The sequence below is a fragment of the Aspergillus aculeatus genome (assembly GCF_001890905.1).
Source record: "Aspergillus aculeatus ATCC 16872 unplaced genomic scaffold ASPACscaffold_1, whole genome shotgun sequence".
Classification (NCBI taxonomy): Eukaryota; Fungi; Ascomycota; class Eurotiomycetes; order Eurotiales; family Aspergillaceae; genus Aspergillus; species Aspergillus aculeatus.
In genome coordinates, this window is record NW_017962976.1 from 3,484,988 (window position 1) to 3,508,386 (window position 23,399).

Consider the following 23,399-nt stretch of genomic DNA (forward strand, 5'->3'; position numbering starts at 1 on the left):
GAGCTTGGACAAGCTCAAGCGAAGGTAGATGAGAAACCGCTGTATACCATCAGCTGCAACAAAGTGGCAAGGAACTCAAATTAGCGCAATCAAAAGCTGCGACAACTTGGCAACCTTCTGCAGTATCGAGTTTGGATGAGCCTCCTTGTCACAGTTGAAAACCATCATCACATGCGGGCACAGTATTGTATTAATAGCGCCACTAAGAGTCCACTTCGGCGAAGCTAGTGCCGCTTCAGAACTTCGAGAGCTCGACGCGTGGTCAACGCGCTTTCGTGTCTCCGGGTTGAAGATCGCCTAACTATATTTCTGGCTTATGTAATCCACTACAAGCACTGGACGGTGCACGCGAAGGGAATTTCTCTAATGATTTGGAGCTACATGGCCTGTAGGTCTTCGAGTATACTTCGGTTGATGGATATCTAATACTATAGCAGTATAATTCTGCAATGCGATACCTGAACAGTCAACGCAGTAATGAAAGACGTCAGACATCAGCCTCCAGGCAGCGACACATTGTCTCTACTGACATATAGGTAATGCATGATTATAAGAACTTCGCATATAAAGCATTGGGCTATGTGCCCATAGCAGAGATCCAGCCTGTTCCCTACCGTTGAAGTGTGCTTGGGTGCTGACGACATCGAGAGTAAGCCAGCGACAACATTTGAGGACGCAGTCGGGCAGGCAGCCATAGCAAGAGTGGAAGATTAACAAGAGCTTCCAGGCAGGTAGAGCCGCTCGAATTCCCCTTCCTCGGCATCTGAGATTGTGCCTTCAGGGGACTCAGGCCGTGCCTTATAATCAGCACCTACCTGTGAGTTCAGGGTACTCAATTGAGCCTCTTCAACAGGTAGTCTGCCCAGCGAGACTGATAGAGGATTGTAGTGATATTCTGCGGGACTATCATGACCTCCAAATGGACTCAAACCGGCAGATTGAGCATTCTGATAGAAGAGCTGTGGCGGGTAACCTATGTCATTTGCTAGATGTTGCTTCATGGCAGGGGAACGCCAGCCCACTCCAGGATCAATGCGGCCGCAGGCATTGAAGAGAGGTTCGATGTTCTCCTTATCCATGGTCTCAACAGCGGTACGTTCTGTGAATGCAGATAGATGAGTAGCGGAGCGGGACGCACACTCGTCCGTGCGGGTTGTGTATTCGCGCAGTAGGAAAATGGGGTGAGAAACGGCAGATGCTGCATATGACAATCCACCACCGGTATGCTGGTTCCTCGAGCTTCGCCGGTGCTGCCCTTCCTCGTCACGGTATACTGCGAACTCGTTGCGATCCTTGAGCCCGCTCCTTCTCTTAGGGACAGACTTAGCCTGATCGTCTGCGCAGCTCCTCCGGTATATCGAAACTTGGCCCTGACGTGTTTGAGCAGCACTCGGGAAATGCTCGCCAATACACTCGACACCCTGCCTTTCGGTCTTTTTGTTTCTCTTCTTGTTCGGTCCATGTTGCCGACGGTTAACGTTAGCGTCAAGTTGCGAGAGAACCCTCTTGGGGCGGCTGACTCGTCTTTTGGGTACGGGCGTTTCACCCTTGAGCGGGCTACAATCCTCAACGTTGCCAGAGATCACCCGTTGCTTTCGGAGGATTCCCGTTGGAGAGAAGACAAGTTCTGTCGGCTCGACGCAGAGGGAGGTCTTTTCCATCATCCTCAAGATGCTCTCATCCTTCTTTTGGTTACGTCGACGCCTCATCTGTTCTGTAGCAGAATCGAAGATGTCCATCCCAGGCCACAGGATGCCCTTAAGTCTAGCCATCTCATCCGCCCTCTCTTTGTCCAGAAGGTCGGACAAAGGGCAGTCAATGCTCTCACTTTCATCCAGGAAGGGATCGCTTCTGTATCCGCGATTCATTGTATTTGTGCCGGTCACCATTCTGTCCTCTCTTGGACTTGTGCAATACGGCATAACAGAAAAGCCATCGTCGGACGCAATCACATCACCTCTGGGCTCACGTTTCCAAAGCTCGTACTCAGTATCCCTGGACTCACTTCCGTGCATTGTGTGAGAGTAGGACTGGCACGTCTGGGCGGAAGGGTCTGTTCGAGTAACATAGGACACCGAGGAGGTTGATCCAGCGTGTGGAAGTTTCAACGGTCGTTCGATGTAGGTATCAGCGAGGCGAGGGTCTAGATAGTCCGGAAATGGGTTATGTAACAGGGGAAGAACAGATAGTGCGACATCTGACTTCTCGACCTTGACTTCTGCGTGGGTCGTGGGCTTTGTCGATGTCTTCTTCTTTCGAGCTTCCTTTGAGGACATTCGGTCCGAAAGCAATCTCCCGAGATTGTTGGTCTTATACCAATGGTCATATTCGTCCAGTAGATCGACTGCTTGTTGCTCCTGATGACTGCGTACCTGAAGCTTGAAATAATGAGAGAGATGGGCTTTTGAAGCGACGTGGGTCAGCAAGTGAGATACATCGCTGAACGTGGGACGTTTGGGGCAGATGTTGCATAAAAGTGCATCTGCATCCATGGTTAAGGGATCTAGAAGGATAAGAATTCGAACTTGAACAAAGCTATCAAGGGAAGCAACAAAGGGTTAAATCCAGAGTGGTGCTTGCATGGATGGGAACCGATCAATGTGCTAGCATAGAGACCAATATAGAAAGACTGGACCTGACAGAATAGCGTGGGAAGGTCAAGACCACTGACGTGAGGATGGCAGATAGCACAGGCACACCCTGAGAACCTTCCTTCCCTGCGAGGACATTCGTGCCTACCTACCATTGTTATTGTTGTTGTTGTTGTTGTTGTTGTCATCTTAGCCGACGACAATTGAAGAAGGAACCAACCGCCACAGGCCATGAAGGGTGGTTAGTAGTAAGGTAGTCAGTCGCCTTAGAAGGCCGCTATAGCTATTGGGAGGGTTTACTAGGGACATAGACTGACACCTCCGAGACCGGAATGAGGCATATTGTTGACGCAAGATTATCGTAATGCATAAAATGGAACATCCTAACATATTGACTATCAATATAGATCTAGTAGTAATTCGGATACATATGTGCCACTGCGTCTTAACGGCCGCTTAACAGGCCATTGTAGAGGGGTGAAGCGGAAATAAGTCGCAGTGCCTATCTTTTTTCTCCTGCCTTGTATCCCATTATCCATTGAGAAAAGAAAAAATGGGTTATTAGATGGCAGGAGGTAGTACTACGAAAGGTGTGATGGAAGAAGCCAGAACGTCACAAACAAGGAGAGCTGATTACGGGGCGAGGCATCTCGTGGTTATACTCTTCGGCATACAACTGGTCAACTCGTCAGCATGGTGTCCCTATAAAAAAGGGACTTGACTCAATGAGTTACTTACTAGACTGGATCTACTTCCTGCAGACCATCGAATTTAAGAAGGCTCAGGCCGGCGACACCGAAACAAGTATGGAAGACATCGACCATACTACCGGGTCTATCACCGATACCTCCAGCATCCGAGTCCTATGGCGGATTAGTCAATACCCAGCGAGACATAAAAGGGGATATTACCTGGCAGCGCAAAATGAAAGCAGCAAGCTTGCTGCCGTCGATCCAATGCAGTCTGTCTATCATTGCCAGACTAGCACCAACCCACCAGCTATAGCAAGCATCTGGCAGCTTTTCAGGACGCCCATTAAGACCTCCATTATCAACCTGTCTCTCGCTCAGCCAGCCGCCCAAGCGGTCCCTGTTTACCAAGTCTAACCGCCCGGCAATCGCTAGAGCGCCAACACAAGTAAAAATTTGACCAGCATGGGTCTCGGTTCCCGGTCGTATACCATAGCCACCGTCCAGGTTTTCACACTTCTTGACGTACTCCACCGCTTTGGAGACGTCAACCAAGTGAAGAAGTCCCAGAAGCGACAAGGCATTGAATGCACCGTACAGAAAACGGGTGTCTTGTTCGCCCCACTCATCTCCCTGGAATGCACCAGATTCCTGATCCTGTAATCCTGCAATGACTGCGCATGTTTAGTAAGACTTTGTAGATGCAGACCCAGGTGAAGTCATATCGTACAAGAGCCAATTTTCTCCTTGCCTCCTAGGCCACGCTTCTCTAATTCGTCCACGGCATCTAGTGTGACGAGAAGCTGCACGGCTGACACTGTGTACAGCATGTGTGCATCATGGCCTGGAGCAGCTCCGAATCCTCCATTGTCTCGTTGGCATGAGAGGACGAAATCGATGGTCTCTTGACGAGGCAATGCCTCTGGAGATCCCATGAGATGCAGAGCTGTCAACCCCCAATAAACCCCATTGAGGCGAAGGTGCTCCGTGAGCCAGTATTCCAGCTCGTCCCTCCTCTAGCATCATCTGTCAACCGCCTTCCCTACCGTGTGGGGAACTATGGTTGGAATAAGAGCAACGCACGCTATCCAGTTTTTTGACGTATTCCACGTGTTTCTGAACGCAAAGTTGCTGGTTGAGCGGAAGGCCAACGGCCTTCCCCGGATCTGAAACCAGGGACATGTGTGAGAAACGGGAGATACAGCAACCGGGGCCTGGCAAAGACACCCTTCTAGAGTTGAAGTGAGAGTTAGTATATGAGATCAACTTAATTGTTAGACCCTCGATCGAGGGGCAAGAAAAGCTTTTCCGGGGTGTGAACAGGACTTGATGTCGTAACTATAATGCCCGCCACAGCGGAGATCAAATGAAACAGTTGTGAGGAACAACTTGAGATGCCACCTGGACGTCTGGTAGCTTGATAATGGGTGAACACAGGAAGACAAGATTCCAGTGCACGCGACCCTCGATGCAGACAAGTGAGCTTTCCGGAGACTTGACGAAAGAAAAACCTTTGGCAGGGATGTGTGCCGGTAGTCGGAAACCGAGAGGGCTTTGTGTCACGTGGGATGATGCCTACTGAAAGCAGCCGTTGGAGCATCCTTAGTAAGACGGCGGGGCTGATGTTTCAGCCCGGCTTCTACTAAAGGTAGTCTAAGGCGGGATCGTCATGGACCGTGGACAGCGGTGTGTGACCGTGTGAAACCCCTGAGAGCCAAATGGCAGTTGCCCCTGGGTCCCTGCTTCTCCCAGTGGCTCTCGCCTGCATTACTACTCTGTCTCATTGTTCTCTTCATGCGTATGCAAAGACAAGCATTAGAGCAACCACCTAACTGCTATCCTCCATCTACTACAACTCGCTGGGAAGTGCTATAATTACTGACATACATACATACATACATTTTGTACCTCTCAATGTATCTGCGTATAAGTGTATCTCCTGTACTCCAGTACATCGGTTGCGGTGAATATACCTTGATGGTGCTGCCTTGCCGCTATCATTAGTATGACAAATAGTTATTTGCAGCCATTGATCAAGAGGTGCTGTATAGTCTAAGTGGGGTTGACCTACGGAATATTCTACTCGTGTAGTATCTAGTGAGTTCTTTAACCAATTGCTCGGTAACCTAGATAAGGTAGAAGTGCGGATATATCCATACTACACCGTAGTGGTCCTTCTTACTCGTACTCATGTACTATCTTCACATGGGTGCACAGCCGCAGGGGCCTCCCATGTGTACCGTACTGTACAGTAAGTAGACACTTGGTGTAGGGACAGACTGAGTCTTGTAGACTTACAGGTGGTGAGAGCATCCGCAACACACAAGCGAGATCACGCATCACCACTGACGTGTAGGTGGTTCTGTGGAATGCTAATGTCAAAGTAATCAATGCTTAGCGCAAAGATGATTATAGTAAATCAAGAGCTTGCAATCCATTTTCAAAGAGCGGTTTATTTCCAGTGACTGTCCTGGAAATTATGTTTCTTCCATTGTTGCAATCGAATGGGATGCATAATGGGTAGTAACTTGGTACCTGCAACAAGCGGGGGCAGGATAGGACCGTCTCTCCCATGGATCGCTTGCTGGTTGCATGCCTTCTCTATGTATCGCCGATTTCCCAAAACCCCACCAGTTGTATCATAGTGTATGATTTGAACCATGGTAACGAGTTTTTTGAACAAAGAATAGAAGAGAAATTATTGAGACAAATAGTTGTGGTGAGATCGCCACAGGGTTCCCTGAGCATACGCAGAGAACCAGTTGAATAACCTTAGATGGGCAATGGTATAGAAAGAAGTGGATCATGCAGCATCAGGACTGAGAAGTATATTTGGAAGTTTTCACCTAGCTAGGTCGGACAGTTCCGTACGATAGGTGCTATGATTTTAAATGTATGTAGAATATTATAGGGTGCACTGCGCTCGTCAAAGATATACACAGTAGAGTGCTTCTTAGGAGGGAAGGCCATGCGCTTTCAGGTACAGGCTCCAGGCTCCAGGCTTAAATTTTTTTTCTTCTTTTCTTTTCTTTTTTTTTTTTTTTTTTTTCTGCTGTGACTTTCCGAGGTGAACAAAGTCGTTGACGAGGCCGGGGGTGTATTTGATTTGCCTCCCGGGTCAGTGGAAACCCTGTTAAGCAACAGCTGGTGGTTGGTTAGGTTTAATGGGGAGTCTCTGCATCATCCCGCTGGTCCAAGGCACCGTGGACCAAACTAGTACCTTTCAGTTCCGATCATAGCAGCCACTCACCGTTCCCGCCCCGATCTTTCGGTGTGAAATTCAGTTCCCATTCGGTGGGATGGAGGCTGTAGCCCCGTACAACGGTGTAGGTAACGGAGTACTACTTCCCCTATACTGTTGATGCACGCGCACACACACATTGTTCAATTCCAATACTATCAGACCGATAGACCGTGCACCTAAGAGAAAACGTTTGATCGACTTGTTCCGGGGTGTAGAAATCGGCAATGCTTTATCCGGCAATTACCAACAATGACTATCATTGTTCTTGTTGTTCTTGTTATGTTCACCATGCTAGTACTAGTATACTATTATATTGGGTATTCACTATGTGCACAGTACAGTACACATCCTTTTCCAGTCAAAAATGAAGAAAAAGAAAAGAATGGCAATCGATTGTGGTTGTATGAGTAGAAATTGGAACAATCAGTACGTGGTGGACCAACGTCATCCTCCCGTTTCTACCCTCCCCTCCCCCAGCCACGAGTTCTTTTCCTTTTCCACAATCAATCTCTCCCTCCCAAATTTTCGGACCACCAGCTCTTTTCCAGTTCCTGACTTAATTGACACTCGTTCTTTGGTTAAGATCTAATCTGCTAAGGCTTGGTTTTATTGCCATCCCATCCCATTAGCCAGGAACAAGTTCTGACAGTAAAAGCTCGAGCGACGAAAGCATATTAGCCCAGCCTTACCTGTTTTTCCCTTTAGTATTTTTTATACCGTCTTCTTATTCCGTGTCTTGAAATATTTTTTTTTCTATTATTTATTATTTTGTTTTATCAGTACGACGGGCCGACTACTATTCGTCTTCCTTTGACCGGCCCCAAAGCGTCCGTCTGTGCACTAACCAGATAGGCTTTCCATAAATCCATAAGCACTCTGAAGCCACGCAGTAACTATTTTGGAGCCTTGCAACGCCATCTCCACTGCTGATTATCCCCCCCTTAAAAGACGGAGGCTTCTTAGCCTGACACACAGCCGCGCTTGCATAACGCTGTCAAGGAATGTGTCGTCGCTGCGACACTCGAGTCCGAGCACCTACAGCACCGTGCGGGAATCATTCACTTCTTGCGTCTCTTTGATCTACCTCAAAACACAGCGTCTTCGAAATTACTCATCGGACGAGCTAGTCTTTGTTTCTTCCCCGACTTCTCTTTGCCAATCTTCGAACCGTCCTCGTCGTTGGTTTCAGTTCTTGTTCGCTCGCCCGGGTTCCCCTTGGTACACCCACCCACCGCCCTCTTCAGCACCGCTCAGACACACACAAACCAACGGTCTTAGGCGAGCGTGGATTTCCCTCAGCGGCCACCACGGGTTTCCCTCAAGTGCAGCAGTGTGGATCGGGTCCCCGACCATTATAGTTGCAGGGGAGAAGAGGATTAACTGGAGGGGTATCAGCGTCTAATATGAGGGGCGACACATCTAGGTACGTGTGGTGACGGACAACTTTCTTTTCACCCTTTCGCGCGTTTGCCCTGCTGGTCAATGTCGCTTCTCTCTTTGTGTCTTCATCTCGGCCTCCCTGCTGCGCATCTTATCCCCGGTGGGAACGCGGTTGCTTTGTCGTATAGCCGCATCGCCGCATCTATCGCTTCTCGTGTGACAATGACACCGTTCTCTATCTCTTTCAGCATTATTCGTTGAACAAAGCTTCTCCTACCCTCGGTCCACTAACGACCATGCAATTCCATTTTAGATACAATTGTTCAATCTGACTTCAAAGCACCATCTCAGCTTACTCCTCGTGTTTTCAGCTAGCTCAATAATTTAGGAGAGATTGGCGAAGGCTGGTTCCCTTCCGATCCTTTCAACGCGACAACCTCAGCCTACCCATTCTATACACCCGAACCATCAATACCGCCCATTCGTGAAGAGGGAAAAGCAAGGAGACATATGTTTATATCGCCGGACGGTGGTTAGCGCTACCCAAACAAGTAAGCGAGCCCTGGAATCCGCTTGCGATCAGTGGGTTGGCGCCTCAAATAGATCCCATATCTCAAGATCAGAGTAAGTTGCTGACATAGGTACCTTGCAGTTAGGTCGTTTTCTTCCTCGAGACACCGCCTTCTCATCATCCTTTGGTGAATCCATCTTCATAACCGATCGATAGAATATACTCGATACCCCTCACTCGAGCACGCATCTAGCTCGTGACAACAACTAAAATGCCGTCGAGGCAGTCCACTGTTCCCAATCTAGATCTTAGCCCTTCCACCCTGCAGGGAAATGCGAAGATCTCGTCTCCACTGACGCCCGGCGCCCAAAGCTCCGACGGACCGAGTCCCCTGACACCCCATTCTCCTAAGTCTTCATCGAGTTCGCCATTTTTCAAGGGGGCAACAATAAGACCTGTCACCCAAGAGTCCAATAACCACAACAACCACAGCAGCCCTACGTCTACCAGTCCTGCTACTGCGGAACCCGCTACCCCAGGCCTTACAGCCATTCCTCAGTATCCTCCTTCCCCGAGGGATTCTCCCAAGCACTCCCGGGACCCATCCCGCTCCTTCTTCGCCAATCTCAAGGCGCCCAAGGTGTCGCATAGGGCTCAAAGGTCAGACGGCTCTGGCGATTCAGGGAGTAACCCCAAGAGCCGTGGCAGTTCTAGGGATCGTAGAACACAGATCTCAACAAAGCAATACGAATCGACTCCTGACCTGCCGGGCACCATTGAGCGCGCAGCCCAACAAGAACGTGGGTACAAATCCAATGCGCTTAGCTTTTATGACTATAGCTGACAGATCGATCCTTAGGTGGCAATCACCCAGAGGAGAAGATATCACAGCCGACAGACGCGAAAAAAATCCTTGCGGAGGCGGAAGCGGCTAGTGTAGCTCGGAAGAATAAACCGCGCTTCGCAAATCTACTCTCTCGTTCCCGTTCGATCAGGCTAGACGAGTCTTCTATGAACAGGATAGCGAACAGACGACCGTCCACTAGTCTCATGAGGTTGGAGGAGTGCAGCCAGCGGGAGGCTCACGAGCCCCCCAAAGCATCACGTCATGATCGTGGTATAAGGACTGCCGGCAACCCCACAGCACGCAGTTACACTTCCGACCGACCTGCGGAATATCATAACGGCTCTGTACGCAGTAATAAAAACTATGGCGCATCCATAGTTCCGTCTGCGTCGCTGAGTCAGGTTTCCGGCGCATCGGCTACACTCTTCAATAATTTGAAGCAGTCCTCCAGTGGTGCAGCAGACCGCATTGGCAAAGCTGGGAAAGGATTCTTCGGGAAAATTACTCGCAGCGGCAGCACCAATGAGCGCGAGTTGTTCAATGACGACAACTATGTCTGCACCGTGATCAACCTGCCCTTAATACAGCAAGCGCGTCGGACTCGGATAGCGAAAAGGCTCGAAGATTGTCGGGATAAGACAGAATTTTGGATGCCTGCTTTGCCCTATCGCTGCATTGAGTGAGTTTGAAAGTGTCCATTGATGAATCTAGCTGCTAACGTGACTTCAGTTACCTCAATTTCAAGGGCTGCGAGGAAGAAGGGCTATATCGTGTGCCAGGTAGCGGCAAGGAAGTGAAACACTGGCAACGGAGATTTGACACAGGCATGCGCACTTAGGCTACACTTGCGGTCTGCTTGGATGCTAACTCATGAAACAGAATACGATATCAACCTCTTTGATGTACCGAACCTGTACGACATCAACACGATTGGGTCGATGTTTAAGGCTTGGCTCCGTGAACTTCCCGATGAACTGTTTCCCAAGGAGACTCAGGCTATGATTGCCGAGAAATGTGAGGGCGCAACAACAGCCCCGCAATTGCTGAAGGACGAGCTCTCCAAATTGCCGCCTTACAACTATTATCTTCTCTTCGCCATAACATGTCACCTCAACCTGCTTCATTCCTACGTGGAGCAAAATAAGATGGACTATCGAAATCTGTGCATCTGTTTCCAGCCTTGTATGAAAATCGATGCTTTCTGTTTCCATTTCCTCGTTTGTGACTGGAAAAACTGCTGGCAAGGTTGCTGGACAGAGAAGGAGTACCTCCAGCTCGAGAAGGACATGGATGAGAAGGAAAATTTCTCTTCCCCCCATGACGGGATGTCCTATCAAATCCAACACTCGTCAATCAATGATGAAAGGGCCGTGTCCTCTGGAAGCAGCCAGCCTGCATTTGAGGAAGAACCGCCACATCCGGAGACGCCCAAGGTCCGCAAACACAGGCCTAAGAATATCGAGACTGCGCATACTAGGAGCGTTTCCCAGCTTCCTGAACTTGGACCCCCTCTTTCTCCCATTCAAATATGAACGACGCATCCTCTGAAGTTTGGGATGAAGAGGCGAAATTCCTCCCTACACTTTGATTGCTTGACCGGCTAGGCTGCGCCAAAAGTCGCACTTTCTCTCTGCTTTTGATTTTCGAAGGGTTTCAAACCTGTCAATTGGCATCATGTGCTGCCTCTCGGACTGGTTCCGCAGGTAACGCATTATGACTAAGGCTATATACTTCGGATCTAGGCGTCTAATCTTCATCAATCTCGCTTTCAACGTCGATACATACATGATTTTCAGCATATGCCCTTCTATAGTCTTGCCTTGTCCTTTCAACTTGCAGTTTGTTTGTCTCTTTTCGCCATCTCAATCATCTTGAGCCTATCTCATACTGCATGCCTGGCGCTTTTGGAGTCGGTTATCATTATACAGTCTTATTGCTCTTTTTGTACAGAGTTTGGAGTATCGTTGGGTCACCTTTTGCTTCATCTTGTTTTTAGCCCTGGTGACATCTATCTATTACATCTTGGCATGCATGTATCTTTCTTTTCCCCGGTTTGCCCTATATGGATTCCCCATTACAGCTCCATCGAATGCTTTTTTGACCTAACTTTGTCAAATTTGCCTTTTTTTTTCTCAGTTTTTCTGTGTATTATTCCTCGTTGCACCTTGAGGATTTATGTTGCTTTGATCCGTTGCTGTAATATAAGACCACCTCGGCGGGCTGCCGCAAGTTAATTTGAAAGACCTCTTATGAAAAGTTGTCTTGTAGTGTATATGCCCTCAACGAAACTTCGAATGACTTGGATGGTACTTGTATACTACCAAAGCGTAAATGTAATATTGCTTTTCTGGGCCTACCAATGATAATGTGCATACGTAGGCAAGTTGACATTCAAGACCAGCAGACCAGCGACTCCGACCGAACGCCTTATAAGGAAAGCCCCCGTTAAATGATGCAAATGAGGGATTATCACCAACAACACAACCACGGCTTCTCAAAACGCACTTGTCATTCCTGACTGGCTTAACCGCCGCCAGACTTTCTCGACTTGCGCTCATTCGACCGCATCTTCCTCTCATTGCGCCGTATCCTGTCCTTGCGTTCGGCGCGCGAGATTCCACGAATAGAGCTTCCCTTGGCAGCGGCTTCTTCCTCCTTCTTCCAATCCTTCTCGTTCACCTCCACCAACCAGTCATCCTCGTTCTTGTTCTTTCCCTTGTAGCCCCAGCGAGGCACCCATTCACCCTTCTCCTCATCGTACACGAGCTTCTTGCGGCGCTCCTTGTCTGCCAAAGCCGCACCAGGCTTGCTACTGAATTTGCCAATACCCTTCTTGCGTGCGAACAACTCCCACTTGGTCGGCGGCTTGGGCGTCGGCAGGGGCTTGTGACGAGGAAGCGCAGTGGCGGGTGCGGGAAGAGTGAGAAGTACACCCTGTTGTGAGGAGTTGATGGGGCAGGTTGTCAAGAGCTGGTTGAGGAGAGACTGTGTGCCGTCGCGGGCGGTGGCCTTCAGGGTAGTTTCCAGCGGCTCGGAGCGGGAGATTTCGAGGGGATTGGGATCATTGACAAGCAAGTGACCGAGATCGAAAGTGTACGGTGTGGGCTTGGAGACAGTAATAGGACTGAGGCGATGGGCTAGTCAGCACATGGACTGTACGTTGATTTTGTCACGTTCCGGGGCGCATTTATAGATCTGACTTACAGTCTTTCCGGCTTCGACTTGGTGGCAGAAGCTGCCTGGGTAGCAGTAGTTGCCATTGGTTCTAATTTGATGACAACTCGGCCACTCGTAACTGAATTCACACTCGAATCAAGATTGAGAAGAAAGGACAGTATCTGGACGTCCAAGCGTGCTGGACTAGCGATAGCGCAGGGGAAAAAAAAATTAAAGGAAAAAAATGACGGGCGGTGAAACCGGGTCCGCTGCTGCTATACTACACCGCCTTCCACAAACAGGCTGCCATTGCACTAATCCCAAAAGGGCCCTTAGAGGAAGTTCCTTAGTGTCGAGGTTCGAAAATGTGCCTCCGAATTTCCAATTCCAATTCCCATTGCCGTTGCGGCGAGTCTCCGGCGCAACCTCCGTTCCTTCTTTCACCACCGCACTCCTCCACTGACCACTTAGACACTGGCCAAGGTGCCAGTGCGCCATTCCACTCGCAATGGTATCCTCATTCTGCTGGAGCTGCCTGACACGGCTCCCAACAGCGTCCCCCCGGCCCATGCTTCCGCCGACCTTGACAGCACAGCGAGTCGCGGCGTTCCACACGTCGAGTCCACTTTTGGCAATGCCTCCGAAGAAGAAGGCATCTGGTCAACAACAGGGTCCGAAGCATCGCACAGCGACGACTTTCAAGATGAAGAAGAGAAAGGTCACTGACAGAGTGCGCCCTCCTCCCGTCGGGGAGCGGAGAGCACTCCGGAAACGCATTGTCCTCAGCAACCCTAATGCCCTCGAAGTTGCAGACATGCAGGATATCTCTGCGGAAAACATGGTGGACTCTCGGCTTCGTGGATCTATTCTTGGCTTGCCCGTGCCCATGCTGGATCAATTGAGAGCTGTTCAGGCCTTCAAGCCCAAACAAGGCTGGTCTATCTTTCGCCGGCCCGGCACCGTGACGAGACGGGAAACTGTCGAACTTGGACGGTTGATCGATGGTATCTCCGATAAACCTGAGGACAGGGGCAAGGTAGTCAAGAGAATCGTCACTGGACCCCAAGGTACCGGAAAGACAGTTCACCTCCTTCAGGCCATGTCGATGGCCTTCACCAAGGAATGGGTTGTTGTGACTGTTCCTGAATGTATACTTGACCCCTCTTGACGTACCATGCCACAAATCACTAACCAAAGACATTTAGGTCAGGACTTGGCTTTGGCCAACACTAGCTACGCGCCCCTTTCGGAGAAGAACCCCAACGTATATGTTCAAAACCAGGCCACCGCCGCTCTCTTGTCCCGCACTGTGACCGCCAACCAGAAAGTTCTCTCTAAGTTGAAGGTCTCTCGTGAACATCCTGCCCTCAAGTCTCCCGTGAAGCGCGACACGACACTCGAGGCTCTCGCCAACCTTGGGATTCAAGACCCTGCCTCCGCCTGGCCCGTCTTCCAGGCTTTGTGGACTGAGCTCACGGCTACATCCCCCGCCACTGGCTTCGAGAAGGACTTCGCCTCTCGTCCTCCTATGCTCGTCGCCGTCGACGGTTTAGCCCACTGGATGAAGGAGACCAAATACCGCACTGCCAAGTACGAGCTCATTCACGCTCATGACCTTGTTTTCGTCCAGCACTTCCTCTCTCTGCTGAAGCCCGGCAACAACCAGCAGTCCGTTCTGCCCAACGGTGGTATCCTGCTCTACGCCACCTCCGCCTCCAACAGCCCTGGTGTCTACAGTCTTGATGTTGCCCTCAAGCGGGTGGCCGCTCGCCAACAGGGCGTGTATCCTTCCAGCCCGGACTACCCCATGCCCACCGCCTTCAGTCAACCTGACGAGCGTGTCCTAACTGCGTTTGAGTCTCCCAAGTCCTCTGTTTCCACAGAGGGAACCCTGACGCTTCAGACCCTTGCCGGTATCTCTCGCGAAGAAGCCCGGGGCTTCATGGAGTACTTCGCGCGCAGCGGTCTTCTGAGACAGCAGGTTAGCGAAGAATGGGTCAATGAGAAGTGGACTCTGGCTGGTGGCGGTGTGATCGGCGAGCTTGAGAAGCTGGGAAGACGTCTCACAGTGCCTGCCCAGGTCTAAAGATTGTTCAGTGAACGATTAGCAGGGAGGGAAGCTTGAGACGATCAGTATTCATCGCTCCCCCAAGATACTTACCACTGACACATCTTGTCATACGGGGCGATTTATGTATGTGTATGTAAAGTTTCATGCTGGTTTTCCTTTTTCTGGCCCACCCTCACACCCATCGGCCTGTGATGCTCTGGATAGACTACCAAGTTCTTTCTCCCGTGGGTCGTTGTTATACGGCTTTCTAAAGATAAACACTGTATTTTATATGATTGGGTTTCATTTGTGTGTTTGGCTTGATTTTTTTTATTGTGTGTGCATATAATGGAATTTTGTTTTGACCAAAAAGCATGCTCGCCTTTGGCGGGTGGTTTTTATTTCATACTTGTGTACGGAGCACTTCGTGGCTATTCAAGTTCGTATACTTACATCAGATGAGGAGGAACAGATGACGACACAACTTATAACAGAACAAATACAGCAAAACATCATCGGCAACAGTGCGGTAGCAAACCAAAGAAAGGGTACGGCACGGTAGTCGAGGCATGCTGAGATGAATACACGAGGAGACCACTTCATACTTTCGATGGCTATAGTTTGAGCGTGGCCTGATAGCGAAAGTTCTTGACCGATATGTCCGACTCGCGCTCACTGAGTAGCTCCCTGGATAGTCCCTCCCTGCGCTCTTTGGGCCCCGGAAGGATCTTGCTGTTTGCCCTAAGCAGTTCCACCCTGAGCAGTTCCACCCTCCGTCAACTGGACTCGTCTTCAGAAGAATCGTGCGGTCGGGGCCGAGAAGACTTAGTCCGCGCTCGTGATGGCCCTGTAGGAAGATGGGGGTCGGGTGACGCAGGACCATCGGGTGCGGCATGTGTTGGCCCAGGACAGTTACATGGCTTACCCAGCACACGCTGTAGGACAGACTCTCTCTCGTCTCTATCTCGATCGGAAATATACGAGATGCGGATCTCCTCCTGGGCCTTAATCGGTTTAGTTGCCCATACGAGCAATCGATTGGGGATCTCCGTGTCATATCCCCATTGCGCATTGCCGTTGTCCTTGCACGCATGATCGAAGAAGCTGAATCCCGGAAACAGGTGTAAAAACCGACAGGTGGGGTCATACTTCTCGTACTTTTCTTCACGCCATTCCTTTTGTTGACTGGGTCTTGGGAACCTCCAGCCCTTCTTGATTTTGTCGTTTCGGTTGATCTTGACGCGTAGGCCCTGATCCCAGGGTACGGCGTTCACCAGGAGTTTCTGTAGCACCCGCTGAATCACCCAGGTATCAAAACTGAGGTCCCGGAATATGTCGACGCCCAGGGTCATCAGGATGTCAATGGGGACCTGGATGTTGGCGGCAAATGTAAAGGGGAAGCTCTGGTTAGCCCAGTCCGCGCAGCCTTCGAGGGCGAAGAGCTCGTCGAGCTCGTGTGCGTGAAGAGTAGGGTTTGTCTTCCGTCTGAGAAGGGTTATGTCGAGGACTTCCCGGAGCAGGAGGCTTAACACGGTGCCATGCATCTCGTTGGAATGTGAGAGCCACGTTTGTTTATCCTTGAATCTGTAGACGACAGGTCGCATGGCGTCGTGGAGCCATTCCCAATCCTTCCCACATGCACGGAAGTGGTATCGTCTCCGAGCGTTCTCAGCGCAGGTTTCGTCGCCGTCTTCTCCCCGAGCAGGGCAGAATATAATAGGCGGGTCACTGTCGATACAGCCGCATGCTTCTCTGGTGGTTTTGTCTTTCGGGTTAGCCCTTCTCGCCTGGCTGAGCTGATCGCTCTGCCTACGCTGCTCATTGGAAGTGATCACTCTTCGGCAGTTATCACAGTCGAGTATCCTCGCGGGGACGTGGTCTTGGGGAAGTGGCGGTCGTTTGATGGCAAGGTGGCCCCGGGCTGAAGGTATTTCGACCCAGATGAGTTCATCTTTGGCGATGTCATCGGTCGCCAACATCATATACCTTTGCTCTCTTTCCATCGCGATCCTGCATTTCTTCCAGGGGAGACTGGCATTCCTGGTGACGAATAACTCGTTTGCCTTTTCCGCAAAGCCTTCCCCTTCGCCGGTCTTGGGCAATCTCACCGTATCATCTGCTTCATAGGGATAGGGTCTGTCTCCATAACTCCACCCACTACGTCGCTCGTGATACAGGGTACTGCGAGCGTAGTCCTTGGTCAGTGTCCAATTGCACGTCGAAGATCCTTTTATCTTCTTGAAAACCTCAGGGCGCCGTTTGGACGGTAGCGTATCGCGATCATTCATGATAACCTTGTCCACAAGGTCCTGCTCGAAGTGCGGTTGATCATTCCACCCTTGAAGAGCCATGAGACTGAGACAGATAATGTTCTGAAGTGCCTTGCGCATGGTTGGAATAAAGTAGTTGATTCCATTGCCACGGCGCCGCAAGCGAATCTCATCTTGCACTCCGCCGACCTCAATGTGCTGCTCAATCGCATGCCAGACCAGAGTATAAAGGCCAGGTTGAACGTTTCGTCTTAAAGGATTGACTAACACCTCAAGTAGGAGCTGGGCTCGATAAGCGTCCCCAATGGCAAGGTCAACCATGGCGTGTCGGTAGTGGCAATAAGCTCGACCCATCCAGTACATAGGGTTGTATGGACTTCGGAGGATGGCGCAAGTGTACAGGTCAACTGTACGTGCTGTCTCATCCTCTGAGATGTTGATCGCAAACAGGCGACTGATGCCTGTCCTTTCAACTCCCCAACGGGAGAGGTCACTGCGCCGCAGGGCCCGATAACACTCCGGCCCTGCTGTCTGGTATGTTTCAAGACGCTGGCGCAGTACAGCCACTGTACCCTTGGGGTCGAGGCCCCTCTCAACAAGAGCCTCTTTGAGTTGGTCAGATTTCAAGGACTGGGTCGCCTTGGGTTCGAAGAATGTCCACCGGATAATCTCGTCATCGTCCTGGGATCTTTCGTCCTTTGGGAAGATGTCATGGAAATGCCACGAGTGATTCGTCCATGCTGTCCCCTGATCATTGGGGTTAACCGGGGTGAGATGTTGACGCATCAGGTCATTGTAAATGTTACGTGCTAGGGCATGCATATGGTCCGCAGCCCTCTCCTCGTCATCGACTGGGCGCAAGAATGGCCTCTCCCCTGCAGTATTGTGGTCTGCTTGAATCGCCGAGTCTGCGCGAAACCAGAAGCGGTGAGCAATGCGGGCATCGTTCTGATTCACATGCTGTCCCCATTCGACCTCATCGTACAAGTTGGGCCTCGGGGGCAGCGGCAGCGGCAGTATCACGTTATCAGGGGGACGCCGCAGATGATAATTAGGAGGGATTTTGTTGTCCGACATGGTGCAATTGCTGGTTCTCTCCCAGGTTCTGTGCTCGAGAGATGATAAGAGTCTTCTGAAAATGAGATTTCGGGTTGATAGAAGAGAACTACGCGTTTGCCCCAACGCTTGTTGGGTGTGTTGACCTTTTTAGACATGGTGGTACTGGCAGGGCTACCACTTCGCGCGACTTCGAGCAACAAAGAACGCAAAGGGCACAAAGGAAGACAGAGCATGTAAACTGCGGGGAATGAGCTCGTAAGGCTCACCAGTCAATAATGATTTGGAAGTGGTCCACGTTTGAGAAAATGTCCCTCCGAGACAGCATCGCGCGCATAAACAAAGGACGGAAATAAACCTTGGAACGTCTGCCTCTGCCCGTTCTCCTATTTCAGGTGGTCCTCATACTCTTGAACAATGAAGGTGTGTGCTCAGCCTGAGCTGTCTATCATGTAAAAACGAGGCAAATTAAAGTGGTGTGCTTTTCGTTCGCATTATCCGAAGGCTCGAGAACGAGAGAAGTAGAAGAAGAGGGTAGTGGATGGAGAATAAGTGAAGTCGGCACGGTATTGTAGGTATTGCAGTGGGTGTTCGGCACCGCCTCGCTCGGCTCTCCTTCCGACCCTTCTTCCCCCCGTCCCCCATCCATACGCCGAGGGTTCGATAAATAATACCACGACCGCAGATAAACTAGGTCACCAGGGAAGGGGGTATAGTACAGCTCAGCTTTCTTCCTGTTAAGTTGATCTGGTGCCACCCAAAGTCAGCAGGACAATCATCCATCCATCTGTTTCTTTCTATTCCTCGTGCTTCTCTTAGATCAGCCAGCCACTTCTCTTCTTCCCGCTCTGTCATTCTTTTTCACCTCACTGTTCTCGAGGAAGAGGATCTACTTCGCGCAAGGCAAACTTCTCTGTTGAAAACACAAACTTGATAAGGAGATGTACGGGTCGAATACAGGGCCTTCACAACCAGAATGGCGTCTCACGTCGGCCACTACTGCTTCAAGTACTGCGACGTCGCACAATCCCCCACAGCCGTCATGGCAGGCAAACCCCCCTCTTCCGGCTCGCCCAACACCTAATCAGGGTGGATCGCGACCGAATGCCAGTTCTCCTGTGGTGAAGAACGCGGGCGCAAATGTCTCTCCAACCTCCAATATGGCAGGAATGGACACAACTTCATGGGGAGTGAAATACAACAGGCAGCAGTTTCAGGACCCGAGCCCCCCACCACTCCCGGTAAGTGTACTAAAGTACAGTACACTCTATACACATACACCTGGCAGTATTACCAGAATTTGGGGGCTTTCGTAACTGACAAACTCCCCAGCCGCGACCTTCAAGCACGACACAATCCCATTCTATCCAGACGAATTCTTCCGCCGGTGGCTCGTTGGATGTCAAAAGGCCTTCGTCGGCAACTCCAATGCAGGCAGCTCAAGATGCATCGAATCCATATCCGCAATGGAGCGCGCCTCCATTTGCATCCCATCAACAGACTGATTTCGCACCAACACAGGTCCCGCCACCACCTCCTATTCCTTCTGGTTACCAGGGCTTCGTTTCTCACTCCGGCGGCCAAATGCAGAATCATTTACAACCTCCACCATATTCTAGCGCCGTCTTCAATCAACCTCATGATTCTCCCGTACAGCAGCCCAGCCCACCAGCACCAATTCAAGCCCATCTCGTAGGGCCTCCAGCGCCTGATTCAGGACTGCCTCCACTTACAAGCCCACAGCAACCCCATTCGTCACATGTCATTGGACATCCAGAAACCCAGTCTCCGTGGGTTTATGAGACAACCACTAGCATAGCCCCTGAATTGCTACCTGTCGCCGCGCCTCCGGTACCACCCAAAACCAATCCCACTTCAATTGCTACTAGCGCCTCCGCTCTTAGCCCTGGTACTCCTTCTGCCTGGGAGCATCTATCGCCGACACCAGGGAACGTTGACGATGTTGCGGCTTCAGCTCCCATACGTGAACACGCGAGCCCAGTGGGCTCGGGACCCCCCTCTCACTTACCTCAAGCATCGAAATCAGCACCTCATAACTTCCCTAGTAGTTCTGGGCCACCTCCATCGGACTTGCACACGGGGTATATCAACACGCAGCCGGGGATTCATGATTCCCCCGTGAGTGTTGATACAGTACAGGACGATTACGAATCACCCGTCTCGCTTGGCATGAATGCCAGAGCGGATAGTACTGCGTCAATCCATAGCTCCGTCTCTACTTCAGAGACCGTGGAGAGTATTGATGGTGTCATTGAAGCATGGACTCGCCCTCTTACAACAAACTCACAAAAGCCTGACCTATGTGATGATGCAGACTCAGAACATGCAGTGCAAGATGAGAGCAAGACTAGTTTAAATGGGATCGAAAATAAGGCCGGTGAACTCGAAGGAACACATCGAACAGCACTTGCGCCATTAGATCGGCCCGATTCCTTCGACGATCTTGATACCTGGTCCAAATCCTCTCTGGAACGATATGTGGCAATGCTACGGAAGGAGGCGACGGCAGATACCGACTCAGATCGATTTGAGATTTTCACAAGTTTCATGGCCAAGGAGGCAAAGCTACGTGAAGTCTTGTATAGCATTGAACCTTACCCAAAGAGTGCCAACCAGACAATGACAGGCACTTCTCCTTCAGCATCGACGACACTAACTGCTCATGCAAACAGCAACGACATCGATCGTGTGTCCTCTCCTGTGGAATCTGGACTGTGCCCGGTGGAAACTGAGGACACTGCTGTACCTACTACTACTGCGGACGAACCAAGAGATGGCAGCTACAGTGGCAGCTACAGTCCGGGTGGCCGACCAATCCTTAGGCTTCACACACCTGACCCTGCAAGTGTGAAAAGTTCCCCTTCACATGCTGTTGCCCCTTCCCTTGATGCACAGATGTCATCCTCAAGACCTGCCTCAGTACCGCCTACGATGATTGATCTTGCAGCACATAAGCAGGACCTCTCTCCACTTGCTACCCATCCCCCACAGCCGATTTACACGCCGTTCCGTTACACGGAGGGTCCTCAAAGGGGCTCAGATGCCCTCGTGTTTGATCGTCCGGCTTATCAAGCTTATTCTGCCTTGCGTCAAGCATCTGCTGAAAGCGGGCGGGTGATGTCCAATGGCTTGCTTCCTGCATCAGAAGACCTCTCATTCCCTGCAGAGACACCAAACCAAGCAGGGCAGGACGAAACATTCATCGGCCTCATCAGGGAGAAAAGTATTGCGTACCGAAAAACAGCTTCCCAGAAGTCGTCGACTCTCCCACCACTACCTGCCTCCCTAAGACAAGGTAGAATTCCCGACCCCTTGGACGATTTACGCTCAATCGTGTCATCGTCACTGAGCAAAGAGTCTGTGAGCGGTATTGGAACTACCACGAAAAAGGAGCCCAAGGGAATAACCAATGACTTCACTTACATTCAAGAGGCGATAAATACCTGGGTTGCTTCGAATAAGTCTCGTAGGGAGGCACTGGAGAAGGAACGTGTCCAACGTCAGGATGAGTCCGAAAGACATATTGATGCCCTTTTCAACGCAAAGGAGATAGGGTATGCTGATATCAATGTCCTCGAGGAGGAATTCCGTCAGAAAGAAGCTCGCTGCCAGCTGGAGGAGGAGAGGCACGAACTGAACGACTTTATTGCACACGTTTTTGACCCGCTGGATAAACGATTGGAAGAGGAGGTCATGGCATTGCAAACCGGTTATGAAGCCGCTCTCGCCCAGCTTGACGACGGTGACGATACGATCCAGAAAACGGCAAATGACCATAGTCACGTGTCTAAGACAATGAAGACCGTCAATGAGATCTATCGTGACCTGGAGGCTCGCTATCAGAAGCGCCTCGAGATTGCTTTAGATCGCGAACGTCGACGAAAGAAAGCTGAGAGGCGGCCTCTTGTTTTTATGGGCGACTCGACTGCCCTCAAACGGCTGGATCAAGAATTCGATCAGATGGAGAAGCGCAATAAGCTGGAGGCTGCTCGGGAACGGGATGCGAGAGCCAATCGATTGATGGACTCTTTCGATGATGTTATCATGCATGGTCTAGGAGAGAACCAGAGGATTCTCGATGACATCACTGCAAAGGTATCACGAATCGATGTGGCAGGCCTTCGTTCTTCTCCTCTCTCAGAGAGTGAAATTGTGCAATTATTCAGATCAGCCAATCAGTTCATTGACTGCTTGCGCGAGGACTCCGAATCCATACTCGAGAATTTCGGTATCGCTGATGCACTTCTCAACGACGCTGATTATGGTGTATCTGTTGCTGAGGCTCGATGCTCAGACGCCGAGGCTGATGTTTTTCGTCAACTAGAGGCGGAGAAAAAGAAAGAAGATAAGAAGATCCAAGATGATCTAGAATCCAAGCTTGAGAGTGTTAGGGAAGGGCCAGCCCAGGTGGCCGCTAACATCAAGGATATTCTCCGTTCCCTCGGCCACGATACTGCCTCCGAGCAATCGCCTGCTCTGTTGCAGGAGCCTGTACAGCCGCCCAAAGATGCTCGCTCACCGAGTCCCGGCTCCGCCACCAAGCCTACCTCAGGCCAGCCTGTGCAAATTAACGAGCATCAAGAGCGACTTCGCAAGGCATTGGAGAATGCGAAGAAGAGAAACGCTGCAAGAAAGGTCACATGAGCACGAGCACAAGCTTGCTGTTTGTAGAAACAGCTTTATCTCAGTACATACATCATCAGTGTTGTTATTATGTAATTAGAAGTCCCGTGGAGCCTTATGCTTCTTTCCTCTTATCTTTTTCCTTCTTTCTTGGGGCGGCGGTTGGCCACATAACTTTAATGCTAATGTTTCCAGGTAAAGTATGTTCACTTATGAGGACTGCGGCACAGTGAGGGAGAAAGGTCTTCTGCTGCGAAGTGTGGAGGTTGCAAGCTGAGGCTGTATGTACTGTACATTTTGAGATGCGCCGCACGTCTAGTATCGATAATCGATGTCGAGTGGCTGCGATGGACCCAGCGGCACAGCGCAGCGATGGCACCACAACCACAAAGCTTGAGTGCTTTGTTCGCTTACCGACCTACTCACCTCTCAGCCTGCCGCGACTGAAACAGTAGATACGTCGACCGCAAACCCTGAGGCGCAGTCTTTGACAAGTTGCTACCAGTGGTGATCTACACCAGCCCACCTTGATATGTGGTCCGCAATACGAGGCACGGAGCGACCCAAGTCTTTTCGCAACCAGTGGGTGTGGAACTGGAAAAATACTCGTAGTGCCATCTTGGTATTGTAGAGCTCAGGTAACCAATGGCTTCAAGGAAAAAAGCTGACTAGCAATATTGACAAGAAGTGTTGAAAATGCTCCGGGCAACTAATTTCCGCTGCGTCGGTATGGAATTTCCGCACATACAGTACCGAGATCCGTCTTCTTCTGCGGCGCAGAATCACAACTTGGAAGTCATGAATCCCGTGGCTAGGTTATCTAGTAGGCAAATAGTCATCCAGTTTTGATTATCACTATTGCGGCACTGCAATTGCAGTTTTTTCTACTGAGTACCAAGCGATAAGGACTGATCAAGTCCCTGTGATTGTCACTGCCCCAGCTGGATGTCTGCACTGGTAG

The 23,399-nt window shown here is 50.6% G+C and overlaps 7 protein-coding genes across 7 annotated transcripts; 3 read left to right on the forward strand and 4 right to left on the reverse strand.

Moving 5' to 3' along the window:
- Window positions 1-710: 710 nt before the first annotated feature.
- Window positions 711-2,492, reverse strand: ASPACDRAFT_20243 (uncharacterized protein; the record flags this gene model as incomplete). Its single annotated transcript, XM_020198932.1, has 1 exon — window positions 711-2,492. One exon carries the CDS (start codon window positions 2,490-2,492, stop codon window positions 711-713), a length of 1,782 nt encoding a protein of 593 aa, XP_020061649.1.
- Window positions 2,493-3,012: 520 nt separating this feature from the next.
- On the reverse strand, window positions 3,013-4,754 carry ASPACDRAFT_74814 (Rab geranylgeranyltransferase subunit beta BET2). Its single transcript, XM_020204307.1, has 5 exons — window positions 4,364-4,754; window positions 4,011-4,296; window positions 3,503-3,954; window positions 3,330-3,454; window positions 3,013-3,267 (listed from the first exon to the last, which is right to left on the reverse strand). The coding sequence occupies exons 1-5, from the start codon at window positions 4,460-4,462 to the stop codon at window positions 3,225-3,227; spliced, it is 1,005 nt and encodes a 334-aa protein (XP_020061650.1). The 5' UTR covers window positions 4,463-4,754; the 3' UTR covers window positions 3,013-3,224.
- Window positions 4,755-8,686: 3,932 nt separating this feature from the next.
- ASPACDRAFT_49482 (putative Rho GTPase activator (Bem2)) lies at window positions 8,687-10,794 on the forward strand (the record flags this gene model as incomplete). The annotated part of the gene is made up of 4 exons (XM_020202253.1): window positions 8,687-9,215; window positions 9,275-9,941; window positions 9,992-10,086; window positions 10,142-10,794. 4 exons carry the CDS (start codon window positions 8,687-8,689, stop codon window positions 10,792-10,794), a joined length of 1,944 nt encoding a protein of 647 aa, XP_020061651.1.
- Window positions 10,795-11,531: 737 nt separating this feature from the next.
- ASPACDRAFT_1884873 (ribosome biogenesis protein RRS1) lies at window positions 11,532-12,628 on the reverse strand. The gene is made up of 2 exons (XM_020198381.1): window positions 12,467-12,628; window positions 11,532-12,386 (listed from the first exon to the last, which is right to left on the reverse strand). The coding sequence occupies exons 1-2, from the start codon at window positions 12,520-12,522 to the stop codon at window positions 11,786-11,788; spliced, it is 657 nt and encodes a 218-aa protein (XP_020061652.1). The 5' UTR covers window positions 12,523-12,628; the 3' UTR covers window positions 11,532-11,785.
- Window positions 12,629-12,836: 208 nt separating this feature from the next.
- On the forward strand, window positions 12,837-14,834 carry ASPACDRAFT_74818 (mitochondrial 37S ribosomal protein mS29). The gene is made up of 2 exons (XM_020204308.1): window positions 12,837-13,566; window positions 13,624-14,834. The coding sequence occupies exons 1-2, from the start codon at window positions 13,053-13,055 to the stop codon at window positions 14,502-14,504; spliced, it is 1,395 nt and encodes a 464-aa protein (XP_020061653.1). The 5' UTR covers window positions 12,837-13,052; the 3' UTR covers window positions 14,505-14,834.
- A 533-nt stretch (window positions 14,835-15,367) lies between these two features.
- Window positions 15,368-17,752, reverse strand: ASPACDRAFT_1945 (uncharacterized protein; the record flags this gene model as incomplete). Its single annotated transcript, XM_020198885.1, has 1 exon — window positions 15,368-17,752. A coding segment is annotated over one exon (2,385 nt), but the record flags the coding sequence as incomplete, so codon positions are not given.
- A 2,054-nt stretch (window positions 17,753-19,806) lies between these two features.
- On the forward strand, window positions 19,807-22,634 carry ASPACDRAFT_74819 (uncharacterized protein). Its single transcript, XM_020204309.1, has one exon. The coding sequence runs from the start codon at window positions 19,985-19,987 to the stop codon at window positions 22,457-22,459; it is 2,475 nt and encodes an 824-aa protein (XP_020061655.1). The 5' UTR covers window positions 19,807-19,984; the 3' UTR covers window positions 22,460-22,634.
- The last annotated feature ends 765 nt before the right edge of the window (window positions 22,635-23,399 follow it).

What these genes read in the sequence shown, in the direction of transcription:
- ASPACDRAFT_1884873 (XM_020198381.1), bottom strand. Translation starts at nt 12,522, where the DNA reads ATGGCAACTACTGCTACCCAGGCAGCTTCTGCCACCAAGTCGAAGCCG. An exon ending in AAGTCGAAGCCGGAAAGACT is followed by an intron (nt 12,387 to 12,466) that starts GTAAGTCAGATC and finishes CCATCGCCTCAG; the next exon opens with TCCTATTACTGTCTCCAAGC.
- ASPACDRAFT_74814 (XM_020204307.1), bottom strand. Translation starts at nt 4,462, where the DNA reads ATGTCCCTGGTTTCAGATCCGGGGAAGGCCGTTGGCCTTCCGCTCAAC. An exon ending in CAAGGAGAAAATTGGCTCTT is followed by an intron (nt 3,955 to 4,010) that starts GTACGATATGAC and finishes AAACATGCGCAG; the next exon opens with TCATTGCAGGATTACAGGAT. An exon ending in CAGGAAGTAGATCCAGTCTA is followed by an intron (nt 3,268 to 3,329) that starts GTAAGTAACTCA and finishes CGAGTTGACCAG; the next exon opens with TTGTATGCCGAAGAGTATAA.
- ASPACDRAFT_74818 (XM_020204308.1), top strand. Translation starts at nt 13,053, where the DNA reads ATGCCTCCGAAGAAGAAGGCATCTGGTCAACAACAGGGTCCGAAGCAT. An exon ending in TGTTGTGACTGTTCCTGAAT is followed by an intron (nt 13,567 to 13,623) that starts GTATACTTGACC and finishes AAAGACATTTAG; the next exon opens with GTCAGGACTTGGCTTTGGCC.
- ASPACDRAFT_74819 (XM_020204309.1), top strand. Translation starts at nt 19,985, where the DNA reads ATGAATGCCAGAGCGGATAGTACTGCGTCAATCCATAGCTCCGTCTCT.